Source organism: Mixophyes fleayi, chromosome 3, assembly GCF_038048845.1.
Source record: "Mixophyes fleayi isolate aMixFle1 chromosome 3, aMixFle1.hap1, whole genome shotgun sequence".
NCBI classification, from domain to species: Eukaryota; Metazoa; Chordata; class Amphibia; order Anura; family Limnodynastidae; genus Mixophyes; species Mixophyes fleayi.
The window spans coordinates 214,787,357-214,804,581 of NC_134404.1; the positions used below are offsets into that span (position 1 = coordinate 214,787,357).

The 17,225-nt window shown below is 37.6% G+C and overlaps 1 protein-coding gene across 1 annotated transcript in view; it reads left to right on the plus strand.

The window, feature by feature from the left end:
- Positions 1–14,332, plus strand: part of TAGAP (T cell activation RhoGTPase activating protein) — a 134,703-nt gene extending 120,371 nt beyond the window's left edge. Inside the window, exons 5-14 of the mRNA XM_075203098.1 lie at positions 4,678–4,719; positions 6,544–6,628; positions 6,852–6,905; positions 7,647–7,713; positions 8,421–8,581; positions 9,259–9,420; positions 9,713–9,822; positions 10,814–11,009; positions 11,619–11,733; positions 12,588–14,332. Coding sequence (XP_075059199.1) covers positions 4,678–4,719; positions 6,544–6,628; positions 6,852–6,905; positions 7,647–7,713; positions 8,421–8,581; positions 9,259–9,420; positions 9,713–9,822; positions 10,814–11,009; positions 11,619–11,733; positions 12,588–13,843 — 2,248 coding nt within the window. The 3' untranslated portion in view covers positions 13,844–14,332. The remainder of the gene's footprint in view (positions 1–4,677; positions 4,720–6,543; positions 6,629–6,851; positions 6,906–7,646; positions 7,714–8,420; positions 8,582–9,258; positions 9,421–9,712; positions 9,823–10,813; positions 11,010–11,618; positions 11,734–12,587) is intronic.
- The last annotated feature ends 2,893 nt before the right edge of the window (positions 14,333–17,225 follow it).

The window sequence follows — 17,225 nt, forward strand, 5'->3', positions numbered from 1 at the left end:
GAATATATGCATTTTTTGTACTGCGTCTGTATTTACACTTACGCCTATCTTATATATGTAGCCCCTTATGACTGGAGAGGTGATTGGGTGCTGGTAAGCAGAAGTTAAATACAGTAAGGGTGTTTACACCTAAGAAGATGCAGCCTAATAAAATTTACAACCATTCCCAGATGTGTTTTTAGAGGCATATATTTTGTGGGTACTGGAGTCCTGGCTGACGTAAAGATATGTTATGATAAGAGCAAGACTATTTAACCAGTTCTGATTGGCTGCTTGCACATTGACCCCTTCAATTGATTCACATTCCCCTATTTGCATTCCTTATTTCCATTTGGACTATAGCTGGAAAAAATGAGGTTTTAAAATTGTGAACAATATAATTTTTGGGGGTGCAGAATTGTGACAGGGGTAAATTGAAATTAATTTTAAAATATATAAGAGAATAGTTGTTCTCCAAAGTAGAAAACATGAAAGAAGAATGCAGTAATCTTGAAGTAGTCCCATCGTAAAGGCTGAAGACAAGGAGTCTTGAGGCACTTGAGGATAAGCGAGTAGGAGAAAAAAGAATGGCAACAGGTGCGGGTTCAGGTTTCCCTCCCCTCCACCTTCACCCTCAGTAGTGCTCATTAACACCTTGTTTCATTTTATTGAAATCAGAACTGTATATCAGAACTAAATGGCAAAAATTGCCACAACTCATACCAGTGGTAGTCAGCATATTGATGCTGACCACCCCGACAACACTTACCCCGACATCTTCACACCGAAGGGCTCCTTCCCGACGAGGCTCAATGACGACTGATGTGGCAACCGACTGGAAGCAGTCGCGATGAATGAAGAGGCCGCCGCGACTTGATGACGTCACTTACATCCGCGACGCTGTTAATGCTGCTGTTGAAGGGGTAATGTAAGTATGCGCCCATGTCCAATGTACTTTACAAAGCATTGTACATTGTACACGGGCACATACTTACATTACCCCCTTAACAGCAGCGTTAACAGCGTCGCGGATGTAAGTGACGTCATCAAGTCGCGGCTGCTTCTTCATGTTACAGATATATGGGATACTTGCCCCACTCTAGATTAGCGGTGGCTGGCCGGTGGTGCAGAGTCTAACGAACCCCTTGGTATTCACCAAGAACTGCCGCAAGCCGGGATGGGCTTCGCTGCAGAGGCTTCAGGTTGCAGTTCACTAGTCTGCCTCTAGAGGTAGGGCTGAAGGAGATGTCAACAGGTGGGTTACCGGAGTCTGGCACACAGGAAAATGCAATATTGGAGTCAAGTAAGCCGGGTCTGATACACAGACAGCTGATTCGTAGTCAGGTTCTGGTACAAATGTTATCAGCAGAAAGTGGTCAGGTATAGCTGGGTCCGGTACACAGGGGTAGTAGAGCAGAGAATGGTCAGGTGTAGCCGGTTCTGGTACACAGGGGTAGTAGAACAGAGAATGGTCAGCAAGCAGGTCTGGTACACAGGAAGCAAGAGCACTTAGAACACAGGAACAGTCAGGAACGGAGTAAGTGCTCTGACGCTGGACCAGGTGTCAGAGCGAGGTTTAAGTAGGAGTTTGGAATTACCGCCCTGCCGCGATCATGTGACAGTGCAGACACCCGGAATTGAGAGCCGGGGCTGCGGCGATCGCAGCGCTGGAACGGGGAGAGGTGAGTGTAACACTTCATTCATCGCGATTGCTTCCAGTCGGTTGCCACAGCACTCGTCATCAACTCTCGTCGGGAAGGAGCCCTTCGGTGTGAAGATGTTGGGGTAAGTGTTGTCGGAATAATCAGCATCATTATTCCGTACCCCACCCACACATACGGGGAAGTACAAAAGACAAACAAAGTGCAATTAAAGTGAGGGAGTGGGGGGAATGTACTATGATGAGGGATAGGGGGCGCATATATTGCAAAGAGGGAGGGGGTCACATGAATAGGGAGAGGGGGCCCTGCCTGTTTAATAAGTACTGGGCCCCACAGTTTCTGATGGCAGCCCTGGCAGAGACGGTTAAGTAGATGAGCTGCATCTGTGTGAGTAAGGCTGGGTACAGTACAAACATTTTTGCCGATACAATATCATTAACGATTTTACTAACAACTGAAATGCCCAATCAGTATGCCAATACATGTGTATTAATGTCATAACCATCAGCTGAAAAGATCGAGACTCCATGGAGATCTAGGTAGTGAGTGCATACACACTGCAGAATTGGAACGACATTGTTCCATCGTTTAACGAAATTTTTATTCCATTTACAAAATCAAATTAAACGATATGATGTGCTTTGGAATGATAATCGTTCATCGCTAGAGTGTACACACTGATGCGATATCTGGCTGAACGGTCGTTTATCATGTGACAGGCTAGGTACACACTACCTGGCTTTCACCTGATTATCAAGCCAAGGGCTTCAAGAAGTAAGTTACTGGCCCGAGTGAGGGCTAGGTGTTTTTTGTTTTTCAGCTCCTGAGTTGCTGGCAAATAAAAACACTTTAATTTAAAAAGGTATTGCTTGAAGGAAACCCTTAATTGCAACCTAAACACTGCACTACACGAAGGCTGTACCAGAGCTAAATTTTCCATGCATAGCTCCAAAAGTTCATGCAAACTTGTCAGTTTGGAAATCTATTTGCCAATTCAGAAAATGTCACCTTTTCTGTGAGTGCATTGTACAATCTTTCTACTTTTACAATAAGAACCCTTTAAATCCTTGAATAAATAATGTCTTCTGGAGCATTTATGATGAAAAGTTGTGCAGACAGATTTCTTTATTGACACTGTATGGCTCAGAGTTGCTCCATATTATTTTTACAGTAGAATCCAGACAGGAAATCTGGTCTGCACAGGAAAAATATTTATCAAACAAATCACATAGAAAGGTGATATTAGTCAAATGGTAAAGGATAGCATGCATCTGCCTATGTTCCTCCTCGTGCTTTTACTAATCAACAATCTGTGCCAAAACATTTGTTACATGTGAAACTATGAATAATTCTGTGCAGTAAGCCATATATACTGTATATATGGTGTGTGTGTGTGTGTGTGTGTGTGTATAAATATATATATATATATATATATATATATATATATATATATATATATATATATATATATATATCTATAGATATATATATATATACATATATATACATATATATAATTTCACAAACTGGAGTTTCTGTGTCAAATTTGCATTTAGTGCATTCCCTTTAGCTGCTTTGTTTGATCTTGTGTGTTTGAGTCAGTGCACCTTGTAGGTTTAGAGGAACAAAATAGTTCATAGTTGTAAACATTGCTTTCTCATGGTGCTTTCTTAGTAGACCTTATAGTTCATTATATAATGTTGATTTAATTTGATTAACGTACTTTTTATATTTTTAGATAATCATGTTCTATAAATATCAGCCCATAAAATGGGAGAATAAGAATCAGGAGAATATTTTTATAATTTTGAAATGTCATTATAGGAAGGTCATGGAAGTAAAACCTAGGAGTGGCATCCCACCGAAGGAGGTGTGTCCTATCTCCACTATGTAATTCAACTATCCCCAGTGTAGGAGGGAGAGAGAGAGACAGAGAGGTAGACCTTTCTTTTACAGTATTCAACAGTCCCCAGGGTAGTAGAGTGGCAGCCATTTTCTTGTAGCGCTGCTCTTTCTGTTTGGTGGGGAGTGGCAGACATTTTCTTGTAGTGCACCTCTTTCTGTATGCTGAAGTGGCAGACTTGTTCTTGTAGCATAGAATGGGGATCAGGGTACTTAGCCTACCTTTCTGGTAGTATGGCGTTCTCATATTATTCTGGTAGTCTCCCGGACATTCAAGGGGTGTAGACAACTATAATCGGGAGTGTAAAAATGTATCTAGCAAGCAGAAATAGAGCAATTGTACAGTGCATTTGGTCAGTACTGGAAAATAGGGACATTTCACTGGAAAACAATTTACAGAGACATTTTATTAGAATGTTGAGACTTTCCCTAAAAATGAAGTGTTAAGCATGGATAGTGTCTAGGCCTTCATTAGCTGTTCCAATACCTGAAAAAGATGTACATAAAATAGTGTTATCTCTTTGTAGATTGTATTTTAGTTTTCTTGTGCACACACGTGGGTTATACCCTTTGAGTAAGTCTGTTATTATAATTAGTATATCTTCATTATTATAATTGATATTTTAAATTGTTTGACATCATCTAGTTTTTACTCTGTTGGCATTTGTCTCTAAACCATATGTTACCTCATCATTGTTGTTGACATTTTGACAAATGTAGCATAAAGCACTCCAAATTGTTTTATTATTATTTTAACCTTTTAGTGTGATGAACAGTCACTTTAGTTATTGAGCTGCAAAGGTATGTGCGTAAGTGGTGCATTTAGTTTTATTTATATTTTGGTGACAGGACATTAAAGCTTGTGACGCAATGGGAGCTTATACCTCTTAAGTGTCATGATTTCCACTAGAAAAATTACCTTACAGAAACAGTGGTCTCCCTCTATAATGGTAGAGGAAGCAGGCGTGTTTTGCAGGGCAGCCCATGATGATGCTTCTTCCTGTCTCCGTGACTCTTGTGAATTTCCACCTGCCCCCTACACAAGATAGGAAACCGTGGAGGAGGCAGGTTTAGTCATTGCTGGACCCTGACTTGGTACTGGAGTGTCATGCATTTTGTCTTCTCTTCTTCATAGTTCCTGTGAAGTGAAGGAACTCTGGCTGGATACGCTTGTGTGGTAAGTTTTATATCAATTGTATGACAAAGCTGACTGTAAAATAAATATTCTATAAACATAGTTAAACAAATAAACAAAAGCAAATTTACAATCATACTGCTTAGACACACAGTCTATGCAGTCTTCTCATGAACTATTGATTTTTATTGTTGTTCATTAGTAATTAAAGTTCATTATCGTAGTTAATGAAGTCATGCCTAGTAGGTACAGTGTGCTTATTTTATTTTTATTTTTTTAATTAGGTGCAGTGTACTTATTTTTTTTTTTTTCAATATGTTTGTGCTAACTTATCCGGCTTATAATACAACAATCATCATTCACCACAAAATCACAAACCAAAAAATGTATGTAGATTTTCATTTAATTTGCCAAGATGTGACAGAGAGGTGTAGTACATTGTGTATAACACATGCTCGCTATTTCATATTTCATGCAGCACATAGTATGTATGTATGCATGTATGTGTATATATATATATATATATATATATATATATATATATATATATATATTAGGCAATTCAGGCTGTGGAGGTTTCCAAAACATTTGAATTGTGTAATAAATGGAAGAAAACTAAAATAATTGTGACTCTTCTTTGATATCACATAAAAATTAGATACAAAGTTTGAATCAAGTTTTGTTCTAAAGTGGTAATGTGTTCTGCATTATTTCTTTCTGTTTTAAAGTAAAATATTTTGCAATTATTACATTGGTGAATTCAAATCTAATGATTATTTCACTAATGTAACCATTGCATGAAATTATCAGATGTTAATGTACATGATGTTCATCACTCGAACCCATTGATGGTTCTCAAACCCCGATGTTTATCTCTTATTTTGATTGTGGTTATTGCCATGGGTGTTGACTTGTGGTTGAATCAATTTACAACAACACTCAGTTTTCAGACTATGATGTTATTTTGTTAATAGTTATGTTGCAAGCTGGGACTTTTGGACATTCTATTGATGCACAAGAACCATCAACAGTATTAACACACTAAGGAGTAAATATTTACTAAACTGCGGATTTGAAAAAGTGGAGATGTTGCTTAGAGCAACCAGTCAGACTCTAGTTATCATTTGTTTAGTACATTCTACAAAATGACAGCTAGAATCTGATTGGTTGCTATAGGCAACATCTCCACTTTTTCAAGCCTGCAGTTTAGTAAATATATCATAAGTTATATTTAATCCAAGGTATTGAACGGATATTCTGCCATGAGATGACTTTAAAATACTTTCTAGTGTGAGTTTCAACTATGTGTTTATACCAAGAGGCAGAGATGTTTATGTAATTGCTCTAGAATCTGATGGAGCTCTTCTGTGTGAGAGCAGCTTTGTGTCATAACGCTGGTCAGTGGCTAAAAAGTGCAGCATGAGAAAGGAATGTTTGCAGGAGGGTACATCACAGCCCACAACTAATGTCAGAGGGCAGTACACCACATTAAAACACACACTAGGATTAACTTGCAAGTAGATTGTATCAAGTTCTCTCATGATAGCATTTCTCATTAATGAGAGACTATGGAGACCTTTTTTTTTTCTTTTTGAAGATTTTAGTTTTGCAAAGGTCAATAGTACATGTCAATCAATGACTCAGTGTGTTACAAACAGTATGGAGAGCTTTTTTTAGTATACAATATTTATGAAATAAGGGATTTCATATATCAGGGGGCTCTGATATAAGCCATTTTATGACCTCATCAGTCCAGGTTCCATTACTAGATTGTTTACTAATGTGTCCAGCACAAATACACATTTATGCTGTAAGTCAATAGCATGATAATTCTGACTACTGAGTATCCGCCTTTTATATTTTCAGGCAGATAAGAGAAGTTGGTGGACTTGAGGGCACTAGCATCCCTTGCACACGATTACTAATGAAGGTTCTCACGGGCTGCAATGCTGTAAGTATTTGAACTATTTACATAAGAAATTGGACTATCTGTGCCAAATCAAATCTCAAATGACTTGAAAGCAAACCTGTACCTTATGTATCAAGAAAAATCTTTCTGTGATACATAGAGAGAAATTTGCTTTGGTACATAATCGTTCACCCAAGATTCTTATTTTAAAAAGCAGTTCACAGTGTGATTAAATAACTTTTTATTATTTTGTTTTTTGTTTTAGTCTAAAGCTCTGGTTGTCAACAACATGGATAGCTTAATTGAATGCCACACAGAGGTGAGTCATTGATTTATTGTTTGCATATATTTTGAATGAAACATAGGAAGCGACCGTTACATGAATGTTTCCTCTTAAAAAAACAATGTGGCAACTACAGTATGAGAGATAGTTTGTTCACATATTTTACTATTTCCCACTATATTAGGGTCATTTTTCCCTGTTGGAACTTTTCCACTGGATTCTCTGTTCCCCTCTAACTCCATATAACCCAGAATAGAGGGACCATTAGTATATGGACAGCAAAACACTCAGCTAAGCTACAGAATAATAAATGCGTTTATTCTGAGGAACAATTTCATTTATGCAAAATGAGTGATAATGGTATATGCTACTGAAGTTATAGAAAAATAAAGCTTGTGTTGCAAATAGAGCACACTTTCCCTGTAAGTCATGATTCACAGCCATGTCCAGCACTTTTTACTGCTAAAACAAGGCTACGCCCATATCTGAGAGGCTTTGTTTGAATATAATTATTAATTTGTAGGCACTGTTCTGTATAGCTAATATTTTACACTCACTCTGTTGAAGCAACAGGGAAGCTTGAACTCTTGTTAATAAATAAAAATATAGACCGATATGATTGTATACCCTTCTTATAAATAAGTTATATTCATCTTCTTATTCATATGATATCTTTTAGAAATTTAATATATATGTACAGAAAAAGCCCTTTGGTGTAAAGTCAATTTAAACGACCTGTTCATATCTAATTGGTGTTTTTTCCATTTTATTTCACAGGCAGATGCCAAGAAATACCAGCTGTTGGCAGACATGATCAGTGAGGAGGGCTTCTGCCATATGATTGGTTAGTAAAATCAGGCTTCACTAAAATTTTTACTCTAAATACTTTACTTTTATTTTATGTCCTGTAAATAAAACAACTTATGACTTTAGCGTATCTGTATTAAAACAAATGCGCATAAAGAATCTAATTAGATATATAAAAAGATAAATAGGTAAAGCAAATAGTAGAAATGGAAAATGTATAAATCGATTTGGAGAATGAAAGTACCCTGGACCCCTATTTGTTATCCTACCACAGGCACATGAACAGGGGAGGGCTGGCAAATTTTAGCCCGGGGGGGCAAGACTTCACACTGTAGCCTATTTTAAAGGGAAAAGAAATGCAGGTGGCCCCAGGCAGATGCCCCCCTGCCCCCTCTCCAGCCCAACGTGCCTCTGCATGTGAGGTTTTATCTATTTTGCATGAAGGAAATTGCCTTTTTCTTCACCCACAGAATGTGACCTAGTTAGGGACTGAAATCTCCGATCTGAAAATGACTGTACAGAGGTGCCACTAGAAAGAGGTTAACAAACCTGATGACAGATTTATATATATATAGATGATATGTACTGACACTAGAAAACAGGGAATTTCCCTGATAGGAATGGTATTTCAATGTAATTTCATCTCTAATGTGGGTTGGCACATACTTTTTTTGTATTTTTATTTAATATTTCTTATTTTACATTTAAACCTGTTCGTTCTCTTTTTGTTTTTGGACTCTCCAGAAAGCAATAAAAAGAGGAAAGCGGTCATCTCCTGGCCCTTCACATTCAGACGAAGTTCTACCCTGTCCGAGTCTTCAAGTCCACCAGAGCTAAAAGCATCTTTATTTGACCAACCGCTGTCCATTGTCTGTGAGGAGGATAACCTTCCTAAAGCAATTTTTGTAAGCAAAGTTATTGCCTTTCATTTGAAGTTGCCTGTATTATTTTTATACAGCAGTGATACTTAGTCTTGGTTCTTTTACTGTATTTGAACTGTATTTAAACTCATTCAGCAGCTTAACAACAACTAATCAAGTGTGGTGCTAAGCAAGTGCAGTCTTCTAACTTATTATCTGATTATAGTATCCGTTCTCACAGCCACACCCAGCTCTCTCCAACAGTGCATACTTTGTGGGTCTCCTCCTAGGTGTACAGGGGTGTGTATCATATTAGCTGAAGAAAGAAAACCATGCACTGTTATTTAGACCAATAACATTTGGAAACCACTAACCTATATCATTGAGGACTGATAATTATACAGCAGTTTGATAAAAACTTATATGGCATATAATGCTGGTCACTCCCAACATTAAGAGCCATGTTCCCAATCTGCCGAGCCATACCCCTATGCCATTGCCAGGCCACACACATTTTTGATTAATGGGACTGCCTGTGTAAAACAAGATAGTTGGGGGTACACAAAAATAATCTTTAAGTACTGTGAAGTAGAGAAACATGAATAATATTTTAATGATTTTATTATAGATTGTGATATATGTTGGCATGTGAAGGCATTAGAAGTCAAGAACTTAGAAGTATTTGTCATACTTAAAATCATAATGTGTTCTTTCCTTTCCAGGATATATTAACTATCCTGCGTGTGCAGGGACCACTAACTGAGGGTGTTTTTCGAAAAGCTGCCAATGAGAAGGCTCGCAAGGAGCTGAAGGAAGACCTGAACTATGGAAGAAACCTGGACTTAAAAAGCAAACCTGTACACTTACTGGCTGTGGTGTTTAAGGTAATGCAACAGCAATATAAAGCATGTAAATTACAATTTTTTTTATGCAGTATTGTAATGTAGGTTTAGTGTGACTCCATCTTATTCTGAACCCCAAGTCTTATCAGTGGAAGACTAAACATGATAAGAATTGGAACTTTGTCAATAGTTAATTGGCTGGAGTGTCAATTCTTACCTACTTATTGCTTAACCCTCTCTGTAAGAGGAACTTAGTAATTCTGCTCTACTATGGGTAAATATAACTGAGAGTTCTACGGTAGCTGTGCTAACTCCAATATTTTCTTAATGGCAGGATTTCCTAAGAGGTATCCCAAACCAGTTGCTGTCATCAGAACTTTACAATAAATGGATGTGTGCTTTGGAGAAGCCAAACTTGAATGAAAGAATCGAGGAGATGAGATGGTAAGCCTAAATGAAATAAAAATGTAACTTATTTTTGCAATATTATTTAGAACATATTTTAGAAAAATAATCTAGGTGTAAAACAATAAAGATGTTCCCAGTATATGGCATGGTTTGAGCATTACAATGTAAAGAGGTTTTACATTCTAAAGTGTATGTTATTAAATCCCCTCCCTTTACAATAATATTTTGGTGAGATTCCCCCTATTGCCTGCACTTAGCAGGGTGAGCCACTTACATATAGCTGTGACCTCTGTATTCACCTTCAATGCTGCTCTGCCTTCAACTAGATATGCTGTGTCTGAATTAGTAAAATTCCTTCTTAAAATGGAAAACCCCTTCTAAATACAGTAAATGGAGGGGGGAGGACACCTCTCCAAAATATATTTTACTAATTCCCCATTGTTCCCAATAATAGTGCTATGAAGTGAAAACCCCTTTTACATTGCTCAAACCCTGCTACACCAAGCATTTACCACATCCTAGGAGCATTATATATATATATATATATATATATATATATATATATATATATATATATATATATATATATATATATATAATAGAATATTTTACATTTTCTTTAAGGGGCTTTATGGCTTATTTCCAAAGCTGCAACACTGTTTTAGAGACAACAAAATATTGTTTCAAATGTGTTTATTATCAGTGTGACCTGCAATGGGGCTATGGCAGCCATGAGACATGTTAAAATAGACTGCTCACCCCTAATGCCAGTGACATACTAACCCAAGCTCTGAAACACTCTTCATCACATTCAATACCTCTGTCATATGCCGGTCTGGTTAACCTGAACCTAACAGCCTGCACATGTTCGGTTATTTCTGAATGGGAGTTTTTCTGGTGATTACATTTGGAGGCTAGTTCCTCTTTCAGAAGGAAGTCTTTGTTTCTGTGTTTGGTTTGGAAGTTTGCATGCCTGTTTGGACAAAGATTGCACAAATATTAACCTCTTTCTGTTTCCTTTTTTCAGTATTGCAGACAAACTGCCAAAACCAAACCTAATTGTATTACGATATTTGATCTGTGTTCTTCATCACATAAGCAAGACTTCAGACATAAACAAGATGGATTCCAGAAACCTAGCTGTCTGCATTGCCCCAAACATGCTTATACCACAAGTCGACAAGAACCTTCCCCTAGAAACTCAAAAAGAGCTCAATGAGAAGGTACAAAATTCAGATGTTACATTTTGACAAATACACGTGTCGGATCTATTACCCATAATACTAGGGACATAGGCATTTTTGGAAAATTGGGGTTGTGTATAAGAGATGTCACATCTGCATCTCATCACAATAACAAGAAACAATTATGTTGATTTAAGGTACTATATATATATATATATATATATATATATATATATATATATATATATATACATATATATATATATATACATATATATATATATATAATGAGTTTGTGTGAGAAAAATGCTTTTCATGTAGTGAGGTTCTGTATGTTTACTATATAGTGAATGTTTGAAATCTGTAATGTAAACCGAAATGACCATTATGGTCATCGACCCCATTGGTGGGTGCAGCTATAACCAATAGTTCATTCCCTTTTGCCCAAACTAAGAGACTATCAGCATCATATGAAATCCTAATTAAAATTTCAAGTGCTATTGAAAACCTAGTTTTGTATGAGTTGGAAATTTGGAAATGTATTGTTCATTGAAGACAATCTTATATGAAGGTGAAGTAATACTCATAATCAGGATGCTAGTTACCGTGTATTGTTTTACTTACGTGTTTCTTTCTTTCTTTCAAAAGGTTACAGCGCTGGTTGAGTTCTTCATAGATAACTGTTTTGAATTGTTTGGTGACAAAGTATCACAGTTACTCAATGCTTCTGAGGAGGATTCAATTGAAAACATTGATACTGCAGGTATGTACGGCTGCATGTACATTACAGAAATTATGTTATATATATTTATCATGATAATGGTGGAATTCCTTGTTTAGTGTAATGTCCTATTTACTTCATCACAACAAAAAATAAATTGGACACTTTTTGCTCATACAACAGAGTATATAGCATCAGATATATATAAATGTGGTCTCCCATGTTATGGCATACGTGCTTTTTATATGTGAATCAGCATGAACAATTGTTGATCAAGGAGAGTTTGTGCTATATTAAGGTTTACTGTGTCCTGTGCCAGAATTACTAAGTAGGGACACCAATTGCTGAAGGTCTCTGCTTGTTTTAAATACCTTTCTCTGGTGCATTGGTACCTGACTCTATTAAAGGAAGTCTCTGATTGCACTCATGTTTGTGATTTGTAACTATGACCGAAGAGCAAAGACACGGCTAAATGTTTTCTCTTGGACTGTCACAATGTTTTACCTTGTGACACTGACTACAGTTTACATCCCAATTCCAGTTTTGATTTGTCTGCTGCTGACATGACCTGTCTGTTCTTACCTTCCTGCTTGTCTCCATCCTCCTACTATATGGTGTGTGTCAGTCTATTCAGTATTGCAACTAGGGGAGCTGTATAATCAGGGACCACAGAGATATCAGCTGTTTGAGAACGTTAAATTGTTTCTTTTGAACACCATAAACTGAAGTAACTGATTTGGAGGCAAAATGGGGGGTAAAAATGTATAATTTATTGATGTTTCTATAAATTAATTCGTTAATTACCCATTAAATGTTTTTTTATTTTGTTAAAAATGTAACTGCACACACATATCTATAATGTTGAGAAATTAAATGCTATTTTTGCTCATTTTCAGAGCTGTCTTGCCATCAGAACGACTCTGCATATGACAGCACTGATCCAGATCATGAGATTCATGCCATTACTTCAACAAGATTCCAGGACAAGCAGTGGAGACACAACAGGGCCGCGGGTGAGGAATGCACAATGGACCGCGATCTTGGTCTCTCAGTTTTGCCTCTAACCCGATGCAAGCAGGACATAAACAGCATGGACAGAAGATGCTCAGAACCGTACATATTTCCTTCACAGAATGATACGACAGTGGCAGAGCATAAATTGACCAAAAGCCAAGATGATGTTACAATCCGGAAACAAAGGCTACAATTTGGTGATGAGGCATTGTCCACACATATCCCTGAGAAATATTGTGATAGAGCTTTATATAAGAGGAATATGCCAAAAGGACTGAACATTAATACCTGCTATGCTTCAGACATAGTAGATGACTGTTTAGCTAATGCAACCTCAAACTGTTCTATCGATAGCTCTTTCTCAGACTGTTCTGTCTTTACTAGTTCTCCACTTTTATCACCTTTAAGTCCGAAGAAAAATGATTTACAGAGACATAAATCGTTCTCTATGAAGTGCAAAGACTTAAGTGATGCAGTCAATGTGGGGCGAGAGTTGAAAAAACATTCAAATTCCTTTTGCTATGTAAACCACAAAAAAATGGTAATGAAAACGCAGAGCTGGGGTCCTGATGGAGATTATGCAGGCATACAGCAAAGTGGATTCAACCGGAGTTTCCGGAATAAGAGTCAAGCTGAGTGCAGTGGTGCACAGGATACAGCTTTCCAACAGCCACAAGTAATGAGAATGAAAAGACCTCAATCTGCTCGCAAAATATCTGTGAATGAGGTATTTAGAATGGTGGACCAAAGAAATCCTGGCAATCCTCCATCCTATGAAGAGGCCATCCATAAAAATGTATCCTACAAGAGTATGACAGTTCAAACCCTGAGAGACAATGTGCCACATAATGACTGCACTACATCTAACTCCATAAATGGATCTTCAACAGACTCCTCTCAGATGGAGAGCATCGTTCATACTGGTGATAAACCCATCTCTCTTAGCCACCTGCAAATAGACAATGTCTGTGGGTTAACTCAACTAATTCACCAGCCTGAGAAAACGAAATCAAACCTTATTAGGACCATGTCAGAATCCCGTCCGAGCAACAAGCATGAATGTTTAAGTCGAAGATGCAGTCAGCCCATCTTTGAGATTTATGATCAGATACAGTATGCTAAAGAGTCATATGTTTAAGCAATGAATTGAAGAATATTGTAAATCTAGAATTCTATGGACTTTAAAATATGCACATACTGTCAAAAAAATAGATCTTTTTATGTGAGAACTTTATATATGTTTGTGATGTCTCTGTGTGATATGCATGATCTTTTAATAAAATACATTTGGGTCACAGATTAGCGCCTTAATATATTTTTGAAAACTTACTAGAAATATGAGAAATTGGCAGGCTATTTCCGCATCTTAATGTTAGTGTCTGTTTTGCTGAAATAGAACTCATTAATAAAGTAGCTGTAGATATGTAAAGTATGTTATTGTTTCTTTTATAATAAAGCTACACATCATATGAGTTTGAACATGACTGTAAATGTGTAACTTGTTACTTTCACTGTTTTTTTCAATGTGTCCTTTCACTGATGTAAGATAGACTGTAAAGTGATCATTTAAGTATAAGTCAAACAATGGTTTGATGTATTTCACTACAATAAAGCACTTTCAAATGAATCTAATGGGTTTTTTGTTTGGTTTTCAACTAAACTTGCTAATCAATGCATAACAGAGTACGCTACTTACTCATGTGTTGCTTTGCATTAAACTGATTATAGAATATTAACATCAAGCTCTATTGGGAACAATATATTGTCTTGTCTTGATATTTGCTGCCTTCTAGATATTACTTAGCATGGTGACTTACATAGGGTACATGTGGTTTTTTTTTTTTGGTTTTTTTTTTATTTCATACACGTCTATATTTACAATGATGCTCACATAGGGTGAACCTTGTTGTCTTGTCATCTAAATGTAATCAATCCGTTTTATGCTCCCAGTGAAACAATCATATGAAAATAAAAGGAGAAAAAACACTAATAGTGTAGTAGCTAAACTATGATTCTTGTCAATATTATGGTAAAATATATAAGTAGTTTTGAGCTTTAGAGAATTGTATGAGTTGTGTACAAAGAATGGTGTCTAATTTAGGGGTGATATGAAAAAATCCAACATGAAAAAAAAGAAACAAAAAAGTGAACTTTGTATACTAAGGTTTTCGATTCCAATAGAATTTTGTGCTCACCTCTTTGAATCTTTTGGTCAAGCAATCAAATACAAAATATCCAATGATCTCCAGTACAAATAAGTATTCTGCAAACAAAGGACTAAAATAATAATCTACCCTTAGCCAAGTTTTAAGGTCGGCAGTCAACACCACTCAGTTTAGTTTATTTCTTAAAGTTTGTAGCAAACCCTGGAGTACCACTGCTCGGTATACAGACCCAAAGAGTCCTCCAAATATTCAAATGTTTATGCAGTCAGGAAGGGACTGCGCCCGGGGACAAGATGATCTCTGCTCCTTGGGCTGGTATAATTTTAAGCATATTGGAGACACCATGGACCTGTGGGCGCACACTGAATGCACTTGCCTGCTGTCCGAGAGGCATGAAGAGATTGCTGCCTGCATCTTCCTCCTGCTTCACAGCTGCCGGGTTCAGCCATGCAGTTTTCAGCTGCACTGTTACTGGGTATAACGGGCTTTCATCATACTCATTTAATGGCTGCTAGCACAGTGCTGGCCAATCACCAATCTGAGTAGTGGGAGGTGGTGAATGGCTGAAACTATCCACCAATCAAAGTACAGAATGTCACGAGGCTCTACAGCGCACTGAGAGACAATGGTGTAAATAATTGAATTGGGTCATCCCCATAGTCATAGAATATGAAGATCAGACCATGCTAAGCATCTAATGATCAAGTCAACAGCAAACTCCACAACAGTATCACTTTCAGTTGTGCCAGAAAGTAAGGTCAGGTATGGGCCCCTTGGGTCTGTTTTAAAATATACTTAAATCATTGGTGTGTTTGAATGAAAATGGATTATATGAGGATTGCAATATAGTCTGATTAATATCTTATCACACTAGAAATATTTGTGTATTGTAAATCAGTCACGCTGTCTGTTTTGCATCTATGATACTAGAATGTTCTGTGTATTTTATAAAGGTAATCAGAATGTTCTGTGTATACTTTAATACTCTATGTATTGTACAGAGATTACTAGAAAGTTCTTGGGATTGTTAATTGGTCAATAGTATGTGCCCTGTTACAGCTCCCACTGACACCGGATAAATTTTTAGAACTAGACTAAGACTCACATACAGTAAGCCACCTTTCACATAGACAGCAATATTCTCACAGGTACCCCCCAGTACTTGACCGTAGAGTAGTGAGAATTTAACCTGGATGCCAAGTAGTGTGTAGACTCCCGGAGCTAGCAAACTGAGAGAATACCCCAGATGGTAGACAAGAGGAAATGAGAAGGGATGCAAGTGGTTGAGGTGGACAGCCTACAAGGATAAACTGAGACAAGCCGATGTCAGGATATAGGATTATTATTATTATTTGTTAACTATAAGGCAACAAACATCTAAACGATCATCAATGAGGTGCAAGGCAGAGTATAGAATAAGCATGTTTCTGCAAGTCTGCATGAGCAGTGTTTGCATGGACATTCCTTTAGTTTACTTGGCCAGCATTTGCATTCCTTTCCCTCCCTTGTTCCGCCTCTCCAGGCGTAGGCAGACATAAGTGCCAGAATCATGCAAGTCTGCAAAGAAGCATATATACGTATGACCACTTTCTGGGCATGTGCAGAGCGATTTCATGCAAGATACGCCATGCAAACTGGAGAATGTCCCACTCTGTATCAGGCCTATTAAGTTTAAGGAAGTGCAGGCACATCCAAGAAGAAATAGCAAAAAGACCAGCTGGTTTAAGAGAGGAGAGGGGGAGAAGTAATTGAAGGAGAGATAGATCTTGGTGTCATCAGCATAGCGTTGAAATAGGAGGCTGAAAGAGCTGATGCGATCATTAAGGGAAGAAATTTACAGGAAGCAGAAGAGAAGGGGGCCATGAACACAGTCAGCGGTAGATACAGAGAAAGAGAAGTTGGAAAGATAGATGGGCAGCCAGAAGAGGTATGTGTCATGCTGACCACAGGAGTGTAGGATTTGTAGGAGGAAAGGGTGGTCCACAGTGTCAAAGGCAGCAGAGAAGTCCAGAAGGATGAATAGAGAGAAATGATACTTAGATTTTGTAGTAAGAAGGTCATTAGTGGCGAGGGCAGTTTCCATTTGAGTGGAGATGGCAAAATCCAGATTACAGTAAGTCAAGGAGGGAGGGTGAGGAGAGGAAGGTGGTGAGGCGATTGTAGGCAATCTGCTCAAAGAGCCTGAGTCCGTAAGGTACACATACTTAGTGCATCATGTGCTTGCTTTAAACTTCACGTAAATTAGCTCCCGAAGTCAACAAGGAACAGATCTCAAGATACTTGTAGTGATGGCTCTGGGTGTAGGTTAATGCTGCTTTACTAGACCAGACACTGAAGGATATATACAATAACTAT